General features: G+C 33.4%; 1 protein-coding gene across 1 annotated transcript in view; it reads right to left on the bottom strand.

Annotated features, from left to right (window-relative positions):
- Positions 1-3,720: 3,720 nt before the first annotated feature.
- Positions 3,721-18,555, bottom strand: part of PAWR (pro-apoptotic WT1 regulator) — a 39,469-nt gene continuing 24,634 nt past the window's right edge. The window contains exons 3-7 of the mRNA XM_026667696.2: positions 17,104-17,232; positions 14,882-14,916; positions 8,029-8,170; positions 7,836-7,940; positions 3,721-4,973 (exon numbers count right to left, since the gene is read on the bottom strand). Coding sequence (XP_026523481.1) covers positions 4,887-4,973; positions 7,836-7,940; positions 8,029-8,170; positions 14,882-14,916; positions 17,104-17,232 — 498 coding nt within the window. The 3' untranslated portion in view covers positions 3,721-4,886. The remainder of the gene's footprint in view (positions 4,974-7,835; positions 7,941-8,028; positions 8,171-14,881; positions 14,917-17,103; positions 17,233-18,555) is intronic.

Below are 18,555 nucleotides of genomic sequence, written 5' to 3' on the forward strand. Positions count from 1 at the left end.
TTTCCTGGCTTTTGTCTGTGAAATAGATCTTGCACTTCTTTTTCTGTGATCACCAGAGGTTGTGAATCCAATGGGTTGGGGTCAGTTGTAGGAGGCTCGGTGTGTCTGAGATAGGGGTTGTGGAGATAGGTGGCTGTAATTTTCTTTCAAACCAGATCATGAGATGCTTGAGTGGTGGATAGCCAATAGTGCTTAATGTTTGATCCAAGATTCACATAAAAATCAATTTTCTAAATTATACAGGGAAAGAAGACATTTAAATTTTAACCAATCACACACCATAATTTAAGAATATAGGAGACAGATAGCCAAGTCCTTGTGTTAGACATATTTATCTATTTCCTTAGAAATAGAATGCTCTTAAGGCAAATATATTCTGCTTCATTTTGCTTCTTTTCTTCCTGGAAAACATTAATGTGAGGTGGTGAAGAGATCTTCTTTGTTTTTCCCACCCCAGCTTCATAGCTTTTAGTATTCTGACACTCATTTTAAAAGAACACTTTTATTATATCTATCAGAGCGAACAATTGGGTCATCTCTGTATACCTTTGAAAGAACCATCTTCCCCCCTCCTCTCCCTCTCTCCCTCCGAATGTATATTCTTTCTGAATCTAACAATAGTGCCATCTGAAACAATTAGTAAATTGAGTCAGAGATATTTTGATACTCTGAATAGACAGAATTGATATTTCATTTGCCCAAAAAACTTCTATGTAATCATTTATATATAATGGTATGATTTGTGAAAACAATTCAAAGTCATTTAACAAGTCATTTAAAGAGTTACAAAGGTGGGATCCAGCTGCAAGTTAAATTTCTGATTTGCTGGCTAGACTCTTGCAGTGTTCATAGGATATTGATTGTCATCTCATTTACAGTAATGTGTATGTGTCTGCTATAATAAAAAGGAGGGAAATAACACAATTTTTTGATGTCTCAGTTTTTCATTAAAAACAAAAATTTTCTTTTGAAGTTACAAAATTAAAAAGAATGGCCCAGAAACCGGAAGCAACTAGCATTCTAAAATTAAAATAAATACCCAGTAATTCTATACAGGAGTTTTCAACCAATAAATTGGGGGAGGGGGGGAACGACGACAATCTTAATAGGTAACAAATAGTGGCCAGATCTAACAAAATTTATTAGTCACTGTAGAATTTTTACAAACTTTTTGGTGAATTTGTAAACCAGAATATTTGCACATTTAGCAATAGCATTAAAATTTATATACGTATCTTTTAACTAATGACATATGCATTTTGAGATTTCCAGTATTTTTCAGATAACAGCAGCATATGACTTTACTTCTAATGCTGTAATAATAGGAATATGAATAATAATTCATAGCAAAATAGTTTATAAAAGATGGTGCTTTATTTTGCATTTTTGTTTTCAAAAACTTTTATCCAAGAAGACTAATTGGGCACTGAGGACAAAGATATGTGCAATAATTGTACAAACCTGCTTGGGGGTCTTTCTAGAAAGATTCTAGTTTATACATTGCAATTTACTGGGAGGTAGTGTCACCTGGGGATGATGATCTTCATGGTAATATCTTACTGAGTTGCTGAAATTTATTTAAATGAAATTATATGGCACAGAGAGGTCAAATAAGATTCCTTTAATTTGAATCCCATATAATCTTCCCAGAGAGTCTTAAAATAATATGTTATACTTAATACAAACTTTTTATGAAAAATCGATTAGTTTCCCTTCCTATTAACTTACCTATTGCATTTCTTCAAACATGAATCACTGTAATTGATGAAATCTATATAGTTTAGGAAGGGATGATTGCACTCAGTTTAAGCTGGAAGCTACTATAAACATCTTGAAGAAACAAGTTGAGTATCCAACTAGATTCTTTGTTTAACTATTTTAATCATCAGGGTTGCTCATCCTAGAAAATCTAAAAAGTATTGTTTTTCAGCGGAATAATTACTTTTTGCAGACTGTGGGGAAGCTACAAGTTTTTTGAACAATATATACAATTTTATTTGGGAACATATATCCTTACAATTCTTTCTACCAACATCTCAAAATAATACATTTAAAGCAATTTTTACACTGGGATTTGAACGTATTGTCTCATCCTCCTTTGTTTTACCCTAACCCTTTATTAGTTATTTTCCTGATGAGTATCTTAATTTGGGCTACAGGTAGTTCTCAGACTACAATGGCAATTAGGACCAGAATTATCATTAACAATGCAGCTGCATAGTGTGATATCATGTGACTATATTGCTTAATGATGCCAATTTTAGCAGTCCCATTTGCTGTTGCTAATCAAGGACCATTCTGGTCTTTAAGCAAGGACTTTGCACTATTGGAACTTCTGTCTTCCTGTCAGTTTCTATGTTGATTTTGCTTGTGGGAAGCTTGCCATTGGAAATTGCAATCATGTGACTGTGTGGTTCACTGTGATGCTATAACTGCAAGCCAGGTGAAATGTGCCTGGAATGCAGTCATGTGAGCAAGGGGATTCTGTGACAACCAGAATTATGAATAAGTACCATTCATTCAGCCCTGGGTAACTCAGAATGGTTGCTGAACAAATGGTGACAAGAGAACCATTCATGTAGTAGTCTTTCTGTTTATTCAAACTGGGAAAATTGTGTATGAAAAATTAGAAGTGTATTTGATAACTTTGTTAACTTCATTTAATCATTAAAGTTTATGAAAGAAAAGACATAATATCTTAATATGGCTAGAATTGGAGGGGAGGGTAAATCCTTCAGCAGGCTGCAAAAACAGAACTGAAATTTTGAAGATTTCAGCTTTGTTCCTCTCCATGCTTGGAGGAGAGCTGAAATCTTTCAGCAGCATGAAGGAACAATTGAGAGCAAAAAAGGGTTTCTGTCTGCAAGATTTTGTTCCATCTGCTTAATAACCAATGAGATCACTTAATGATTGCAACCGAGATTGGCAGGTACTGGGATTGCATCATTGACAAAGCAGTCACAGGTAAGATTTGAGTCCCAATCATGATCGTAAGTCACCTCCATAGCCTTTTAAAATACAAAAAGTAATCTATTTTGAGTAATTACATAGTTGCTTAGCATTGTGATCTACCAATAGAGAAATTCTGGTATGCTGCATCTGCAACTGCAATCATTAAAGGAAAAAAAGGTATGGAAAATTAGCGCATATTCTCAAATAGTGTGTCATGGGGGGAAAATTGATTACATTGATTACATTCAGTGGAGATTGTCTTTGCAACATTAATACACTTTTGCTACATAAATAAACATTCGTATTAGAGAGCAACTAAGGATGCCTAAGCATTCTAGTCCTACTTTTCAGATCTGGTTGACAAGATATTTTTCAAGGCTATATAGCTGATTTCAAGACAAAAAAGGCTAGGCCATTAAAAACACAATTTTTTCAAGCAAAAAGAAAGGTAGCTGTGTTATTCAAAAGAAAAACATCCAGGGTCCCAGAGTAAGACTATCTGAAAAATCAGAGAGAGTCTGTTGGTCTTGAGTTTTTCCGAGCTCATCAGGGAAGTTGATTCTTTTTCCACTTTTCTTTCCTGCTTTTTTTCTTATTTCCTATTTTCCTGATAAACCAGTGGAGGTATTTTGAAAGCTTAAATGCTATATTTAAGTTTCCATACTAAAAAAAATATCCTTAAAATGCAACTTTGGATTTTTCTAGCTCATACAGAACAGACAATTGTTGCACAACATTGACACAAGCAACTGACACTAGACTACAATAGAACATGCAACATACTTTATTTTAACAAGCATTGGTGTTATTCTAGATGTTTTCTATACTTTTAGAGGGGTGAACAATCATAAATTTCTTTTGTAAACTATATCAATTAAATCTTTTAGCACAATTCAAAAACCCCATGATTCATATAAGAGCTTGGTAGATCATAATGTTGCGAAATGAATCCATTACTCATTTTGATGCTAACCTGATACATGTTGGATGAAGTCCGTTCATATAGGCATGGTTTAGATAAACAGTTTTGGTCTATAGTTATTTGGCCGAGAACACTAATATTTCCCAACCAATGCAAAGATTATATGATTTGTTAAACCATTGCTAAGCAATGATTCCCACTGCAACTTTATACAAAATCAGAAAGACTTTTCTTAATCCAATAAACTGTGATTGTAATATTTGAAGTTTATAAATTTCAAAAAATGGCACCCTCTGAATTATTCTTCCTGTGGAAACATAAGCTCTGTGTGGTAGTATGCAGCATACAATTTTTTTCTAAAAACTACTTATTAGTTGTGATAATTATTGGTGATTTATTTATGATTTATAAAACATTTTTATCAAACAGCATCTGTACAAGAAATACTATCTACTACTGTCAGTACTTCAGATAAAGTATAAAATAAAATCACAACATACAAGATTTTTTGCAGAGTAACACTCTGTAAAATGTTTTGTATCAGTAATGCACTTGCACTTGTTTTACACCTGTTCATATAAAGAACAAATATCTCCCAAAATAGTTATTTTGACCCTGTGTAAACAAATTTTATTCCTATTTCTTCTATTCATAGAGCAGGGGAAAAACCCTCTCCTACAAGTAATTTCCATATAGACTAACTGTGACCTTTGTCATCAGGAATTCTTTAAAAAGCATAACTGGGTCATATACAAAGAAAGATCTAATGCATCTCAATGAGCATAATTTGAATCACTTTGGGAAATTCAAAGGAATGAGCTTAGAAGTAACAGCATCATGTAAAACATTCATCATTTCTCCCTGCTCCTTAATAATAAATACAAAGACAGTTGTTTTCACATATTGCCACAAAGGAAGTATCTTAATCTTGACCCTTAAACATTCAAATCAGTAGTTTCGTATTTCCTTCCTCACTGAGGCTTCCATCTTCTATTTTGGCAGCTTCCATCTTCTACTTTGTCAGCTGTCCAACAACTTTTAACAGTGTCTTATTTTCCTGCTTTAATTGCTCATTTTCATCTTCTATATCATCTAGATCCTTTGAGAAAGAATAAAACAAGATATACTGCTATTGATTAATAAAAGTTCTTTTTAAACATTCAGTTAATAATTCATTCTATAATACATGATATAAATTTTAATTCATAAAACAAACAAAACGGTGAACTACAGACTGAGATGGCTAACAAACTGGTTGGGAGTTACTTAGTAAACTTATAATTTATATTCTGTAACAAACCTTTTACTCTGATATGAATGCTTTATATACTTTACTTAACTTTATTGTGGTTATTAACCAGCCCAGGAAAATTGGCATCCAAAGTACCCAAAACTAAATTGACAATGTAAGGATAGTAAAGAAAAGTACACATAGACAAAACAAATGGGCAAAAAACCAATTATTACATCAAAAATATGCTAAAGGACTTGGTCAGGCTACACATATGTAACAAGGAGAAAAAAGATTAAATTTAGCAAGATAAATTTTGAATTAGCCATATGAAATACAAATATACTGTGAAACGGCTGTGAAAGTCTGACTCACAGACGAACACAATACAGAAGCCCGATGATGGCAGATGAGATTCTGCTGAAACGTTGCTACAACTTTAAAAGCACAACTATAATGACATGGGAAAATACCCGAACAAAGCTGAATACCATACAAATATACTATATATACACAAACACAATATATAAAAGAATAAAATTAACAGAAGGGATTTAAGAATTATGAATTCTCTTACAGAAACCTGTCAAACCTGAGAAAGATATGGTACAATAACTGACATGGCATGTCCACCCCAAACCTAATGGTTAATGCAGAGCCTAGCTTCCAGGGGTGCTGCTCTGGAGATAGCCAGATGTAGGCCTTAGAAATCAGGTGGGATTATGGCTAGTGTACCAACCTCCCAACTGCATAAATACTTTTTTACTGTGCCATTTTGATGGTTATGTGAGATGTGATTCTTCTCCCAGCTTGGGATCAAAGGCAGCTCAAGATATCTTTTATCACCATGGCAACTGTGAAGCTGATCCAGGATAGAGATGGTCTGACTCACTGAAAGGGTTTCTGCATAAGATCTATTTTCTCCCCCTCTTGAGGCAGTGGTGACATGATCTGAAGTTGGGGACATTGACATTAATCCATTCTCAAATACATATCTCTCTGTACTAGCCTTGATCCCATAGATCTTCAGGAAAGACTTGAAGATCTGGCTTTTTCCTCACACCCTGGTATCAGGATGTTAGTAGATCCCAGTAGATGTGTTTTGCTCTGGATTACAAAGCAGTTTTGTGGAGCCTTGATTATTTTTAACTATGCATCATTTTATGGCTTTACTTTATGTATGTGCATCGTTAGCAACTGTGGCTAAGATGGCAACTATTTCAATTCCTAATTTATTGCCCCTTTCTTTTTGAATTGTTATCTCTGGTATTTGCTCTTTGCAGCAGACATTTTAGGCATCAGGATAAATTAAAAAAAATCTTATTGGTTGTGGGAACTCATCTTACTGATTGTGGGAACTCATCTGAGAAATACATGTTCAACAGCATTGTTTTTTATTGAGCAACATTGAACTTGTCAGCAGGATATTGTTTTATTATTTAAGCAATATAGACACTTCTCATTTGAAAAATGCAGTAGCAATGTCATGATACAATTTTGAAGTTCACCACTGTTTTTATTTAATGTCTGAAAAAAGTATGCACCATATCTAGGATTCTCAAAAATCAATTTAATTTTACTTTTGTCTTTCAAGCAGGTCACAAAATATCAAAATAATTGTTTTAAAGCAGAGACAGAAACATCAAGATTTTATATAAACACATTCTGGAATGTTTATCTAGCACAAGTAACATTCCAAAATGACTAAAAGTATGAGTTACTTGGACTAGGTCCGACCATAACCACTGGCTAAAATTTAAATATGCAAATATTTTTTTAAAAACCAAATTAATTGCATAGTGTGCAGGATTAGTTTCCCAGTGAACCAAAATTCCTTTCCTAAATTACAAATAGCATTTTAAGAAGCAATGCCATGTAATATTCAATAAAATTCAAATAAGAAAACATTGGGCACCTAAAACAGCTACTCTGTTATAATTAAAGAACTCATGTTGCATTTCTCAAGAGCTGTTCTTAGAATCCAACTAGAATTGGCTATTTTTATTTAATGTTTCTAACATGTTTCAAACTGCCTAATAATAAATCAGTAATAATTTATCCATTTACATGCATATATTCATACTCATACTACTATTCCTTCTGACCATAGGAAACCTTAACCAACATGCAAAAATTAAGTAAGAGGTAATAAGCACAGGGGAAAAAAGGACATTAAAAAAGGAACTGCACCCACAGCAACTTTAACCCAAGAACACTCATTCGTTATGTTTCTCCATAACTTTCTATTCTTGAAAACATTCACATTTCTACCACCTGTGAACAACTCCACATATTGTTTTTCATTAAATGATACTTTTGTGGTTCTCATTTCCATCCATAAATTTCTCACTCATTCCCTTCTTTTCAATCCATTTACTCTTTTTCCTTGTTACAATTTGACCCTCATTTAATATCTCTATATAACCTAGCAATCTCAATATACTTCTTTCAGTTTTATACCAAGTCCATATTAATTAATTATAATTAGTTCTACCTCCTCTTGTTTTACCTTCCAATGAGTTCAATTAATCTTTTTTCCCAGTAAATTCAATTTTCAAGTTTAGACAATAAAATGGGCAAAACGTATTTCTTTATACAGCCATTTACACTTATTTCACCATTCTTTATTCCCATTATTTTCCCATCTTCAATTTTTTGGGGGAGGGGTGAGGGAATGTATGACTTGTACAAAAATTCTAGGAAACACAGCTAGGTTGAAAAAGCACTTACCCTATTTAATAAATCAATTTCCTCCTTTAATTTCCCAATCAACTCTTCTTTGTCTTGGGCTATCCTCACAAGTCTCAGGTTTTCTTGTCGCTCCTTTGCTAGATCCTTCAAAAAACAAAATTTAAAATAATTCATTTAAAAACAGTCAACCCAATAGACATTAGATTGCAACTTTTAGATTTATTATGCTTACCTTTTCAAGATCATCAATCTTCTTTTCCAAAGAATTAGTTGATACAAAGTTTCCAGAAGAGTTTGCATCCCTGTTGAACCTGCTATAACCTGTCCTGTCTGTACGTGAACATCTATTAGAAACTTCATCATCTGGTGGTGTACTGTGAAAAAGTTCAATTTACAATTAACATATTTGATGCATAATAGAATTATCAAAATTATTTCCATATTTCCCATTTTAGTTGTGGCAATATCAATACTAAATTGCTGAAGGCAAATAGCTGCTGGTGTTAAGCTACTTAAAACAAGCCTTTGGAATTACTGTGCTAAATTATACCCATCTTCTTTATTGTATCATGCCGATAAAGCAATTCCACATTGGATCTGTTTTACAGATAAGCATCAATTAATCTGAACAGGCCATAAATATTTCAGTCTTCCAAATGTTCAACAATTTACATAGAAAATGGCCTACATCTCTGTTAGTTGCTATTTTTAGGATGGATATGTTACATTTGATGCATGGTACACGTGATTCTTTTATTTTTGTTTGCATTAAGTTAAACCAGGATACAGAGTACATGTAGGCTGCTAAGCCACAGTCTAAATATGGACTTCAAACAATATGCTACCCATTGGAATACTCTGACTTTTAAAAACACATTTAGTTTTAGGACCTTTATGTTGTGGGAAAGTGATTACCAACTCTTTCTACAATCATTTTTCTCTTCCCCCACCCAATGTATTAATTAAAACATAGGGAGTGGGTACTGTGAGGGACAGAATAAATAACTACAGAAGGTAAGAAAAATATGTCAGGAAGTAAACATTTTTCTGAATGCAAAAATCGTATTACATTCTGAAACAGTAATAAAACTTATATTAAAATATTCCTATGTTCAATCTGATTCCTCAAAACTTCATAAATGCATACAGGCAGTGCTGTTGGTAACAATACGTTCACAGTCAAACAGACAAAAAAATTATTTCAGTCACTGACCAGTAAAAATACATTCAGTAAAAAACACAAAGCAAAGTTAGCCCCTATTGTCAATGACAACCATTTGTGAGCAAAGCTTATATATAATGTAGCAAAACTTTACTCTTTTAGAGAAACAGATTTATCCTGGTTATTTAGCAAATACTTGCAAATAAAAATTATTGGAGCGCCTAGGAAATGTAGATGAAAAAGAAGTAATCTGCTGAATTCCCTGTAGAACTGGCAGTTCAAAAAACATGGGCTATTTCTATAACACCTGTGTCAGAGGGATAGTGCTGAGTTTCATAAGAAGTTATCCTATATTTCCCTTCCAAAATGGGGACAGCATTACACTAAGTTATATATAAAATTCTATTGAATTTTGAAACTGTGATTTAATATAAATACGAATCTGGTATGGAATTAAAATCTAGTTATTTTCAAATGTATTGTGAGAGAAAGCAACAATTACTGTTTGGCCTTCTATTTATGAAATCCTCTGCCTTAATATTGATCTACCTTGATCTAGCCCTAAAAGTCAAAACAGCCTCATTAGAAAAGCCATAGTGGCTCAACTTCTTTTGGATAGCTGTTTCCCAAGACAATTTAAAGTTGTTTGTCAATATTAGAGTCAGTTCACTGGGCTATACTTTTTTTTAAAATAAAAGTTTTATTTAAGTTTTCACAAAACATACAAATACAAATAAAATATCTTTTTTTGAGAACAGTGGGGCCCCGGGTTATCACTTCCCCATACAGACATGAACTCAATACATATTTATCTTATACATTCTAATCCATATCTTATAACTATTTTCACAATTTTTTCAATAGCTTTTCCCTTTCTTTACTTCCTATAGCCTTATTTTAAATTATCTCATTCCTTTCTTAATTCAATTACATATCTTTTTCTAATTTTTAAAATCTTTCTAATCAATGTTTTTATACTTTCGTCTGTCCTGTTTACAATTTCGTATTATCTTTTCTCATAAAACAAATTTTCCCCTGTAATTACTAGACTGGTAAAAATTATTTAATAATTTAAGTACATCCTTACAGTTATAACATTCATTTTCTAACCTCTATTTTATAACACATACCTATTTTCAATCGAATTCTGCTTGGTACATTCCCTTAAAATACACACTAAATTCTTAAAAGAAAAAAAGTATCTATGTATATATATCTATGTATATATGTATAACAATAGTAAATGTAATAATTATTCTATTCAAGTACATCTCTGCCATTAATATTAATAACAATCTTTTACATTTCTATTTCTTTTAACAAACATTACCTAGTAATATCAGTTGTCTTTCACTTTAATCATCTATATTTCATATTTTATTTGTTACTGTCTTTAAATAAAAAACCAAACAATAGTTATTAACAGTAGTCAATAAAGTTATTATTATTATTCAAGTTCACCTTATCAACTGATAAAAATCTTCCATGTTTCTTTTCAGTTTTTTTTAAACGTTCTTTTTAAATCATTGAGAGCCTTATTCTCTTTACAAATATTCCACTACACATCAATAGAAATTTTTTCTATCACTTTAATCATCTAACATATTTTATAACAATGCTATCCCATGCACCTTTGCAGAATCCTCTCCTTAAGTTAAATTTTAACCATTGTCTCTGTGTCTTTTAAATAGGTTTTATACCTTTAATTCTTGTATGTTTTTCCTATACCTCTATATCTTGTTTCTGTCTTTTGTAGCTTCTTTTCCTTTCCCTTTTCCCTCTCTTCTTCTCCCTCCCCTTTTTATTCCCTTTTCTATCTGATTCTCCCTTCTGTGATCTTCCCTTCTGCTTCTTCCTGATATTATGATTACTTTACAAATTACTCTTTTTTTTTTTTTGGTTGTTGCTTCAGTACTTAAGTTTTTAACTCCCTTTCCCCCCTTTCCCTTTTTTACCACTGGGCTATACTTTTTGTCAGTAGAGATATTTATCCAGTGATTGGATTCAGGTTTACTGACTCCTGCTTCCCATGTTCTCAGCTCTAAAAGGGATAGAGCCCTCTGCTCCTTTGTTGCTAGTTACTGGCCTTTGGATTTCTGCAGCCCAGATATGATAGCAGTAATTACATAGTACAAATGATAGCACATTTAAGCTGGCTGCTGTTTGCTTCTGATTGCCATATGCTGCTGTCCTCACTACATACATGCCAGAGATTGTGACCACCAGGTGGGGAGGGGGAATCATTTTTTAATGCTAGCACTAGCAGTGGTACAATTTTTACACTGCCAACCTTACCTTTTTTTTCCTCATAACTATCACAAAACATGGAGTGTTTTGGTTACAAATTCTACCTAGACATTTTCTTATTTTTTTGAGATTTTTACCCAAGGATTCTCAGATTGCTGAACATTATTTCAAGGCTTCCTCCAAGCTGAAGGACTGTCATAACCTAAACCCTATGTCTGAAGTAATACAGTGAATTGTTTTGTGGATGTAGCAAGCCATGAGTTGCAGGATAAACAAGATTCTTTCAAAGTAGCTTTATGCAATTGGGAACTCTTTAAGATGGGCAACAACTTTTACTGCCCTCAGCCAATAATACCACCTTGGCTAGAAATAAAGGAAACTGAAGTCAATATATGTATAAGGATGAATGTCTGGGGAAGGCTGTTTTTAAAACATGATGACAAAACTGTAAGGAATTTTGCAGCTTAATACTATTACCATATTTGGCATTCCTTGTTCTGGGCTTTATTATCTACAAACAGGAAGTGTCTGTTGCAACACTAAACAAAAAGTTTGTAATTCAACTTTTGAAAGTTTACTGAATTCATACTTTGTAAAAGAACCTGTTTAGTTGTTATATGCACTTTACATGGCTGAAGTTTCCCTGTAAAAAGTAAATGTCTTTTGCAGTTCTCTCCACAAGCAATCACATTTTTGCAAGTGTAACATTCTTGACTCACTTCTATTGACTTGCATTTTGCATAAAACCTAAAGAGGCAATAAGCACCTGAATCATCTAGAAAAATTAATGTTTTGTAAGTGGGTATATATGATTCTGGTATTTTATATGTGTTCATAATTAGCAAATTATAAGGATAAGTTTTTTATCTGGCCAGATATTTGACAAAAGGATATGCAGGACTTTCCTATTTATAGGTGTGTGTGTTTTTTAAATCAAATATACACAAGAAAAGTACAATCCTTGGACTAAAGATGGGTCTGTGAAAAGCAGAACTGGTAACTGTGGCAGCACGAAGAGCCAGTGAGTAAACAAGCTCTTCTGTTATTCCTCTCTAGGCAAAGGAGAGGCCTTGAGATCACCCACCAGACAGCTATGAACAGCTTGTGAGTAGTCTCTGAAAGGTTTAGAGCTCTGGGAGATGGGGGAATAACCATCTTGCTGAAATCATGATCAACTCCTCTGAAAGGACACTAGGTTTACATAATTTCTAACTACTTTCAAAAATTGTTCATTAATTGCTTTTTAACTATTGGAAATTTTTATATTGTACTGAGAGATCTGACAGCACTAGGTAAGTATCCCTTCAATCCCGCGAAAGAAACTTTTAACTATAAGTTAATTATTTATTTGAATAAACAGCAAAAGGATGATTAAAGCTTTGGTTTCAGAAGTGTATATATGGACTAAGGGGTCCAGATAAATTTCAAATGAGATGTCGGAATTGATTATAAAGAACCCTTCCCATGGGAAAATGTTTTTGTTTTGAATTTTAAAAATCATGAAAGATTGTAAAAATTGAACACTAGAGGGAACTAAACATTACAAGAAGAGCACTTAAAGTGAACTTACAATTATAGGATGAAGCAAAGTGTTTTAACATTGGGCACATTGAAGGACATTTTTGAACAATGGATCCAGAAGTTAATTTTAATAGTACTTGCCTCTAGCTGATGTCTTAATAAATAAAAAGGATACAGACATAACAAATCAAGAGACAATGACCTGGGTCATTTACCCTATATTAGATTTAGAGAAAAGGCTTCTTAAAACTTTGAAAAAAAAATTGTGAAAAGGGTCAAAGGAAAAAATGAAAAGAAATCAAGTTTTATGATATTATTTGAAGGGACTAAAGATTAAGATTGTTAGAAATAAAAGGAATGTAAAGTGGTGTACTTGATCAAAGTTAAAATTAATTATGGTAACCCTTAATGGACTTTTCCTGTCATCAGAACTGAAATGATAATGATTTATGAATTTGTTTACAGATAAGAGATAGAAGATGGGAAGATGATATTCATTTGTAGTTATTTTAAGAGAAAATGATGCATTACTAAAATTGTTTATAGTTGTGATGAATGTGGGAAATCACTTCTTCATAATTTTTTTACTACATTCTTTTCTTTTTTGCACCTTTTCCATTTTTTCTAAACCTATTCTTTTTATTTATTCTAGTTTTTTTTCTACTTGTACTAGTTTTGACTGTTGTAATTAGATTATTTAATAAAAGTACTACATAAAAAAGGATACCATAGGTCCGTGGTGGCTAACCTTTTTGGGCTTCTGTGCTAAAAATTGTGCGTGCGCCAGCACCCAGAATACAATGCATGCGCCCCCTCCCCACGTTCCCTGCGCATGTGCATGCAATTCCCCCCCCCCCGCCACCCACTTACCTGCACTGCGCCTCACAGCTGATTTTTTTCCCCCAGTTGGTTTGAGGCCTTTTTCGGCCTCTCAGAGGCTTGGAAAAAGCCTCTGCAAGGCTTTTCAGGTTGAATTATAGGCCCGTTTCATCATGAAAGGCCTCAAACCAACCGGAAAAAAAATCAGCTGTGAGGCGCGTGCATGCATAGTGAAGTAAGTTGGCTGCGGCTCGCATGCTAGCACAAATGGCTCTGCGTGCCATAGGTTTGCCATCACCACCATAGGCAATTAATTGTATATCAAAAGCCACTACTAATACCAGGAAGGTCACACTTTCCCCATATGATGCAGGTCATTCAGTAGAGTGACAGTGCAATCTCACAAAATCAGGCCTTAACCCTGACAGAAAAGAGCCCAGATAATCCACTTTTAGAGTGCTGCAAAGTTGATCCATGCAAAATCTATAACTGAGGTTCATTAAAAGTTCTATTGATGAACAATGAGATGATCTACTTCAGAGCATGGCATAGGATGTTCAACTTTCTAGAGCTAAAAAGGAGAATGTCGGATTTTTTGAGAATACTTAATTAAAGTGGAATGGAACAAAAGGAATACTCTGTCATGCTAATGTAATAAAACCAAAATAGAAGAAGAAGATAAAAGGCTTTATTGCCATCACTTTGTCTTTTTGTTTGAAAAAAATAAAGTTCACACTGTATTATGTAACGTATTGTGCTAATTTTCTCTCTTTTGGATGTCTTTTTGAGATTGTACCCAAGAAACATCTGCTCCCATAGAAGCAAGATTGCTTTAGTCATATTTATTATTACTTTATAATAAAAATAGTTATTGGAATGTTTAGCTCTTTAAAATATATTAAATATAATTACAGAATTACTGAAAAAATAGTGTGTATCAGTAAAAGTAGACTTTTTGTTCCTATGTTGAAGCGGCTTACAGTTTTGATACAGTGACTGTTGGGTGATAAGGTACAAATGAGTAATTAGGGAACAATAGATTAAGAAAGGTTTATTTAGTTGAATAGTAGCACTTAAAAGCAGTAGCATACATATTAGAAAGGTGACCCTATGTGTCCTGAAGTGGATACGACTGGAATGCACCTGTATCTAGGGAAAGCTGTGTAATATATTGGTTCTTAGGTATTTACATCTAATATTCTATATTCTAACACAGATAGAGTTCAAAAGACATCTATTATTAAACAAAGAGTTTTAGTACAAAATTTGAGTGTTTGCTTTCTATAGAGTTGTAGTTATATTTCAATGACCAATAACCTACTACGCAATTCCTTACCTTTTGTATCTGTTTCCAATTGTCCTAGAAGCGTCCTGTTAAAATATATTTTAAAAACACAATTAAGTATCTAATATTTATAATTGCTGATTTGTGATTATAACTTAAAACAGTTTACAGTGAGAAACTGCTTCACAATCATGAAGATTTTTACAGTAGGATCCAGTACATTTGGGACCATGGAGCCCAATGGAAATTCTAAAATTCTGCTGAGAATTGTATCTATAATTATTTATCCATAGTCAGATGACTATGTGCTAGAAATATAGAGAGCAACGAGCATAACTCATTTTGAGGCTTAGCTCTACAACAGCAGTTTTGAAAGTGGTGTTAGTGAGAAACGATATTGTATAAATGAAGAAAGGGAATAAATATAACTTATTGTTGTTCATTTATATCCCAACTTTGCCTTGAACTACACTTAAAGTAACTTATGAAAACACCCCCAAATGAAAGATGTAGATAAGCAGAAATTAAAAGAACAAGAGAGCTGACATTTAAATACATCACATAGTATTGATTATAGGAAGCCTTCCAAATAGTTTAATTTCAACTCTGATCATCATTCCCCTGCCAACATGGCCAGAGGACAAAGCTTCAAGGACTAGAGGAGATCACCATCATGCCTGATACAAATATTTACAAACTATTTTAGCTACTGTGTCACCATCTCACAAATGGTAACTGTCTTTCTGCAAATAGAAAAATGGGCAAAGAAGCCAATGTATCAGGTCTGTTCTAATATTCTTCACACTTCAGCAACTAGCAATTAGTTCTTTGACTCTTGTAATAACAGAACGAAACAGAAGTAGAGTCAATTTTAGACGTTTTCGTATAGTATCCGGTAATGCAAAGCCTTATGTAATGATGGAGGAACTCCAATCATTACATAGGCAAATCATTATTTATGAAAAGAAAAAAAGATACTACTGTAATTAATTAACTAAACCCATCAGAGTTTTTACTCATTCCAAAACTTTTCCAAAGAAATAATTAAAATTAAGGATCAAAACAAGTTAAAAATATTAATCAGAAGGTATGGAAATTAGTTTGGATGACTATTTAATTTCAACAGACCAGTCACTGTCATTGGATATGTACTTGGTCAAACTATTTAAGACAGTCCTCAACTTACAACAGTTTGTTTAGTGACCATTCACATTTATAATGGCACTGAAAAAAGGGACTTATGATTGTTTTTCAAACTTATGACCATTGCATCCCTGTGGTCACATAATCTAAATTCAAATCCTTGGCAGCTGACTCACATTTGTGACAATTGCAGTATCCCGGGGTCATCGCCTTTTTCCAACCTTCTGACAAACAAGATCAATGGGGAAGTCAGGTTCACTTAATAACCATGTTACTAACTTAACAACTGCAGTAATTCATTTAACAACTATGGCAAGAAAGGCCGTAAAATGGGGCAAAACTGACTTAGCAATTCTCTTAGTCACAGAAATTTTGGGCTCAATTATGGTCCTACCTTGAGGACTACAATATTAACAGATAGAAATTCTGAGATTACAAACTGAAATGCAAAACAGTGAATGCTAGCAATAAGGGAATGCTCTAGTAAGGTGGCTGTTCTGGGTTATAACAGTTAACAATTAATTCTGATTTTGATTCACATGAATTCTGTTAATTCATGTTGATTTGAATTTAATTAACATGATCAGAATATTCACAGACGGCACTAATAAATGTAATAGTTAAACCTTGGTCTAATACCACAATAACATTTGATTTTTTTTTATTGATCCTATTAGAAAGTAGTTACAAGTCTGTATATCTGTGCATTATTTCCACCTCTACTTATATTTCAACCTTAACATCTCATTCAGTTTATTGGAAATTTCTCCAAGGTCTTAATGTTTTATGCCCTAATCCTTAACAAATTTGCTTATTGGACATAGCATATGCCAAAAGTGTTGCTAGGTATGCCTGATTCATTCTATAATTATCAAATGCTATATACCATTTTATTTTATCCTTCATGACAGTACACAAATGGTTCTTTGGGTTTTACAAGAGTTGCTATCAAATAATCCAGAAGGCAGAGGCAATAGCCAAAGTTATGACTACAAAATAAATACAAGTTATGATTTCTGTATCATGTTATTCAAAGTCAATCAATAATGCCAGGTCAATGTAACAGTGGCACTAAAATCTGTCAAAACAAAAATTAAAGGTATTTGTAAATATATATTACAACATCTCACCTGCAATATATATGAAGCATTTGGATCCGAAACAGTGGATTCATTTTGTATTGTATTTTGTTGTGTGATTGCATCTTCTCTTTTACGTTCTTTTTGTCCTGCTTCATCATCATCATATTCATCCAAGCTCTAAAATTTAAAAACAAATCAATGTTTTCCAATTTTTACATTAAATCTGAAGTAACATATTCAACAGACTTTGCTATTGCAAAATTTATCTATACTCTACATCAGGGGTCCCCCACCCATGTTCCGTGGTGCACTACTGGACTGCAGGCTAATCACCACTGGGCCGCATGAGGGGCTGGCTGGTATGCGTGTCTCTGCATGCACATGTGGGTGCTTGCAGCCCCACTCACACAAGTGCCATAATGGGCACTCGCAGGCCCTTGTGGCCCCACTCACGCGTCACCACAAATGTCATGGGTGCTTGTGCACATGCATGCATGCACACATGTGCTTGTCCCATCACAAAATCACCCCCTTTTCCCCCTTTCCTCCCACTCCAGGCCACCAACCCAAAAAGGTTGAGGAACTCTGCCCTATATGGCCTTTTGCGTATTAACAGACACCATTCACCCCCATTAAGATGCGTACTATGGATTGGTCTAAAATTTGAGAATTATTTGTTTGGTTAAATGCAATATAATATTTCAAAGGTAAAATGTATCTAGAAATGTGATCTAGATTCAATGTAAGAAAAGTTCTGAACATAAGTTTTAAAAGAAAGGAATTATTCAAGTACAGACATTATAGAATCTTTTAATTAAAACTCCAATAGTTAATTTTAAAAATCATAACACCAATCCAAAGAAAAGGTCAGAGGAACAGCTGAAATCTCAAACTAATAATTAAGTTTTCATACTGGTATTCTGGTTGGATTGTGAAGACATCTAATGTAGTCTTTCCTAAGCTGATGACCTTCAATGTTTATTAAATCTAAGTTATTATTAAAGTTATATAGACTACATAAAGTTATTAAGTTATTACATTTAAGTTGGTAACTCCAAATCCCACTATTTTCACAATAACATGTGCATGTTTCTGTCCAACATGCATGAAAAGCACCAGTATAATTGTAATTGTTTTACATAATGTTGCACCAATAAAACTATAACAAGTATTAAAAATACATTAAAAGGGCATTGAAATTGACATATCGCTTTAAAACAGTATTTCTATAATAGGAAAGGTGCTGTGATGACCCAGCGGGTGGCACAAAGGCAACACCGTCACATAAGTAAGAAGAGTCCCTTTAATACATCCAACTTTGCCCCTAATGTCCAGGTTACCTTCGGCTGGAGAAAAAACTCTTCCAAGAACAGTCTTTAAATGGAGTAAATTCAATCCGAAAACAAAGTACATACAAACTGTAAATAAAAATCCACACAAACCATGCTGCAGTAATTAACATATGTCCTACATTTGCATATTAAACAGTCCCATTCAAGT

The sequence above is a fragment of the Notechis scutatus genome, chromosome 6 (assembly GCF_049901735.1).
Source record: "Notechis scutatus isolate UNSWTSFEM ecotype Mainland chromosome 6, rNotScu1.2, whole genome shotgun sequence".
NCBI lineage: Eukaryota > Metazoa > Chordata > Lepidosauria > Squamata > Elapidae > Notechis > Notechis scutatus.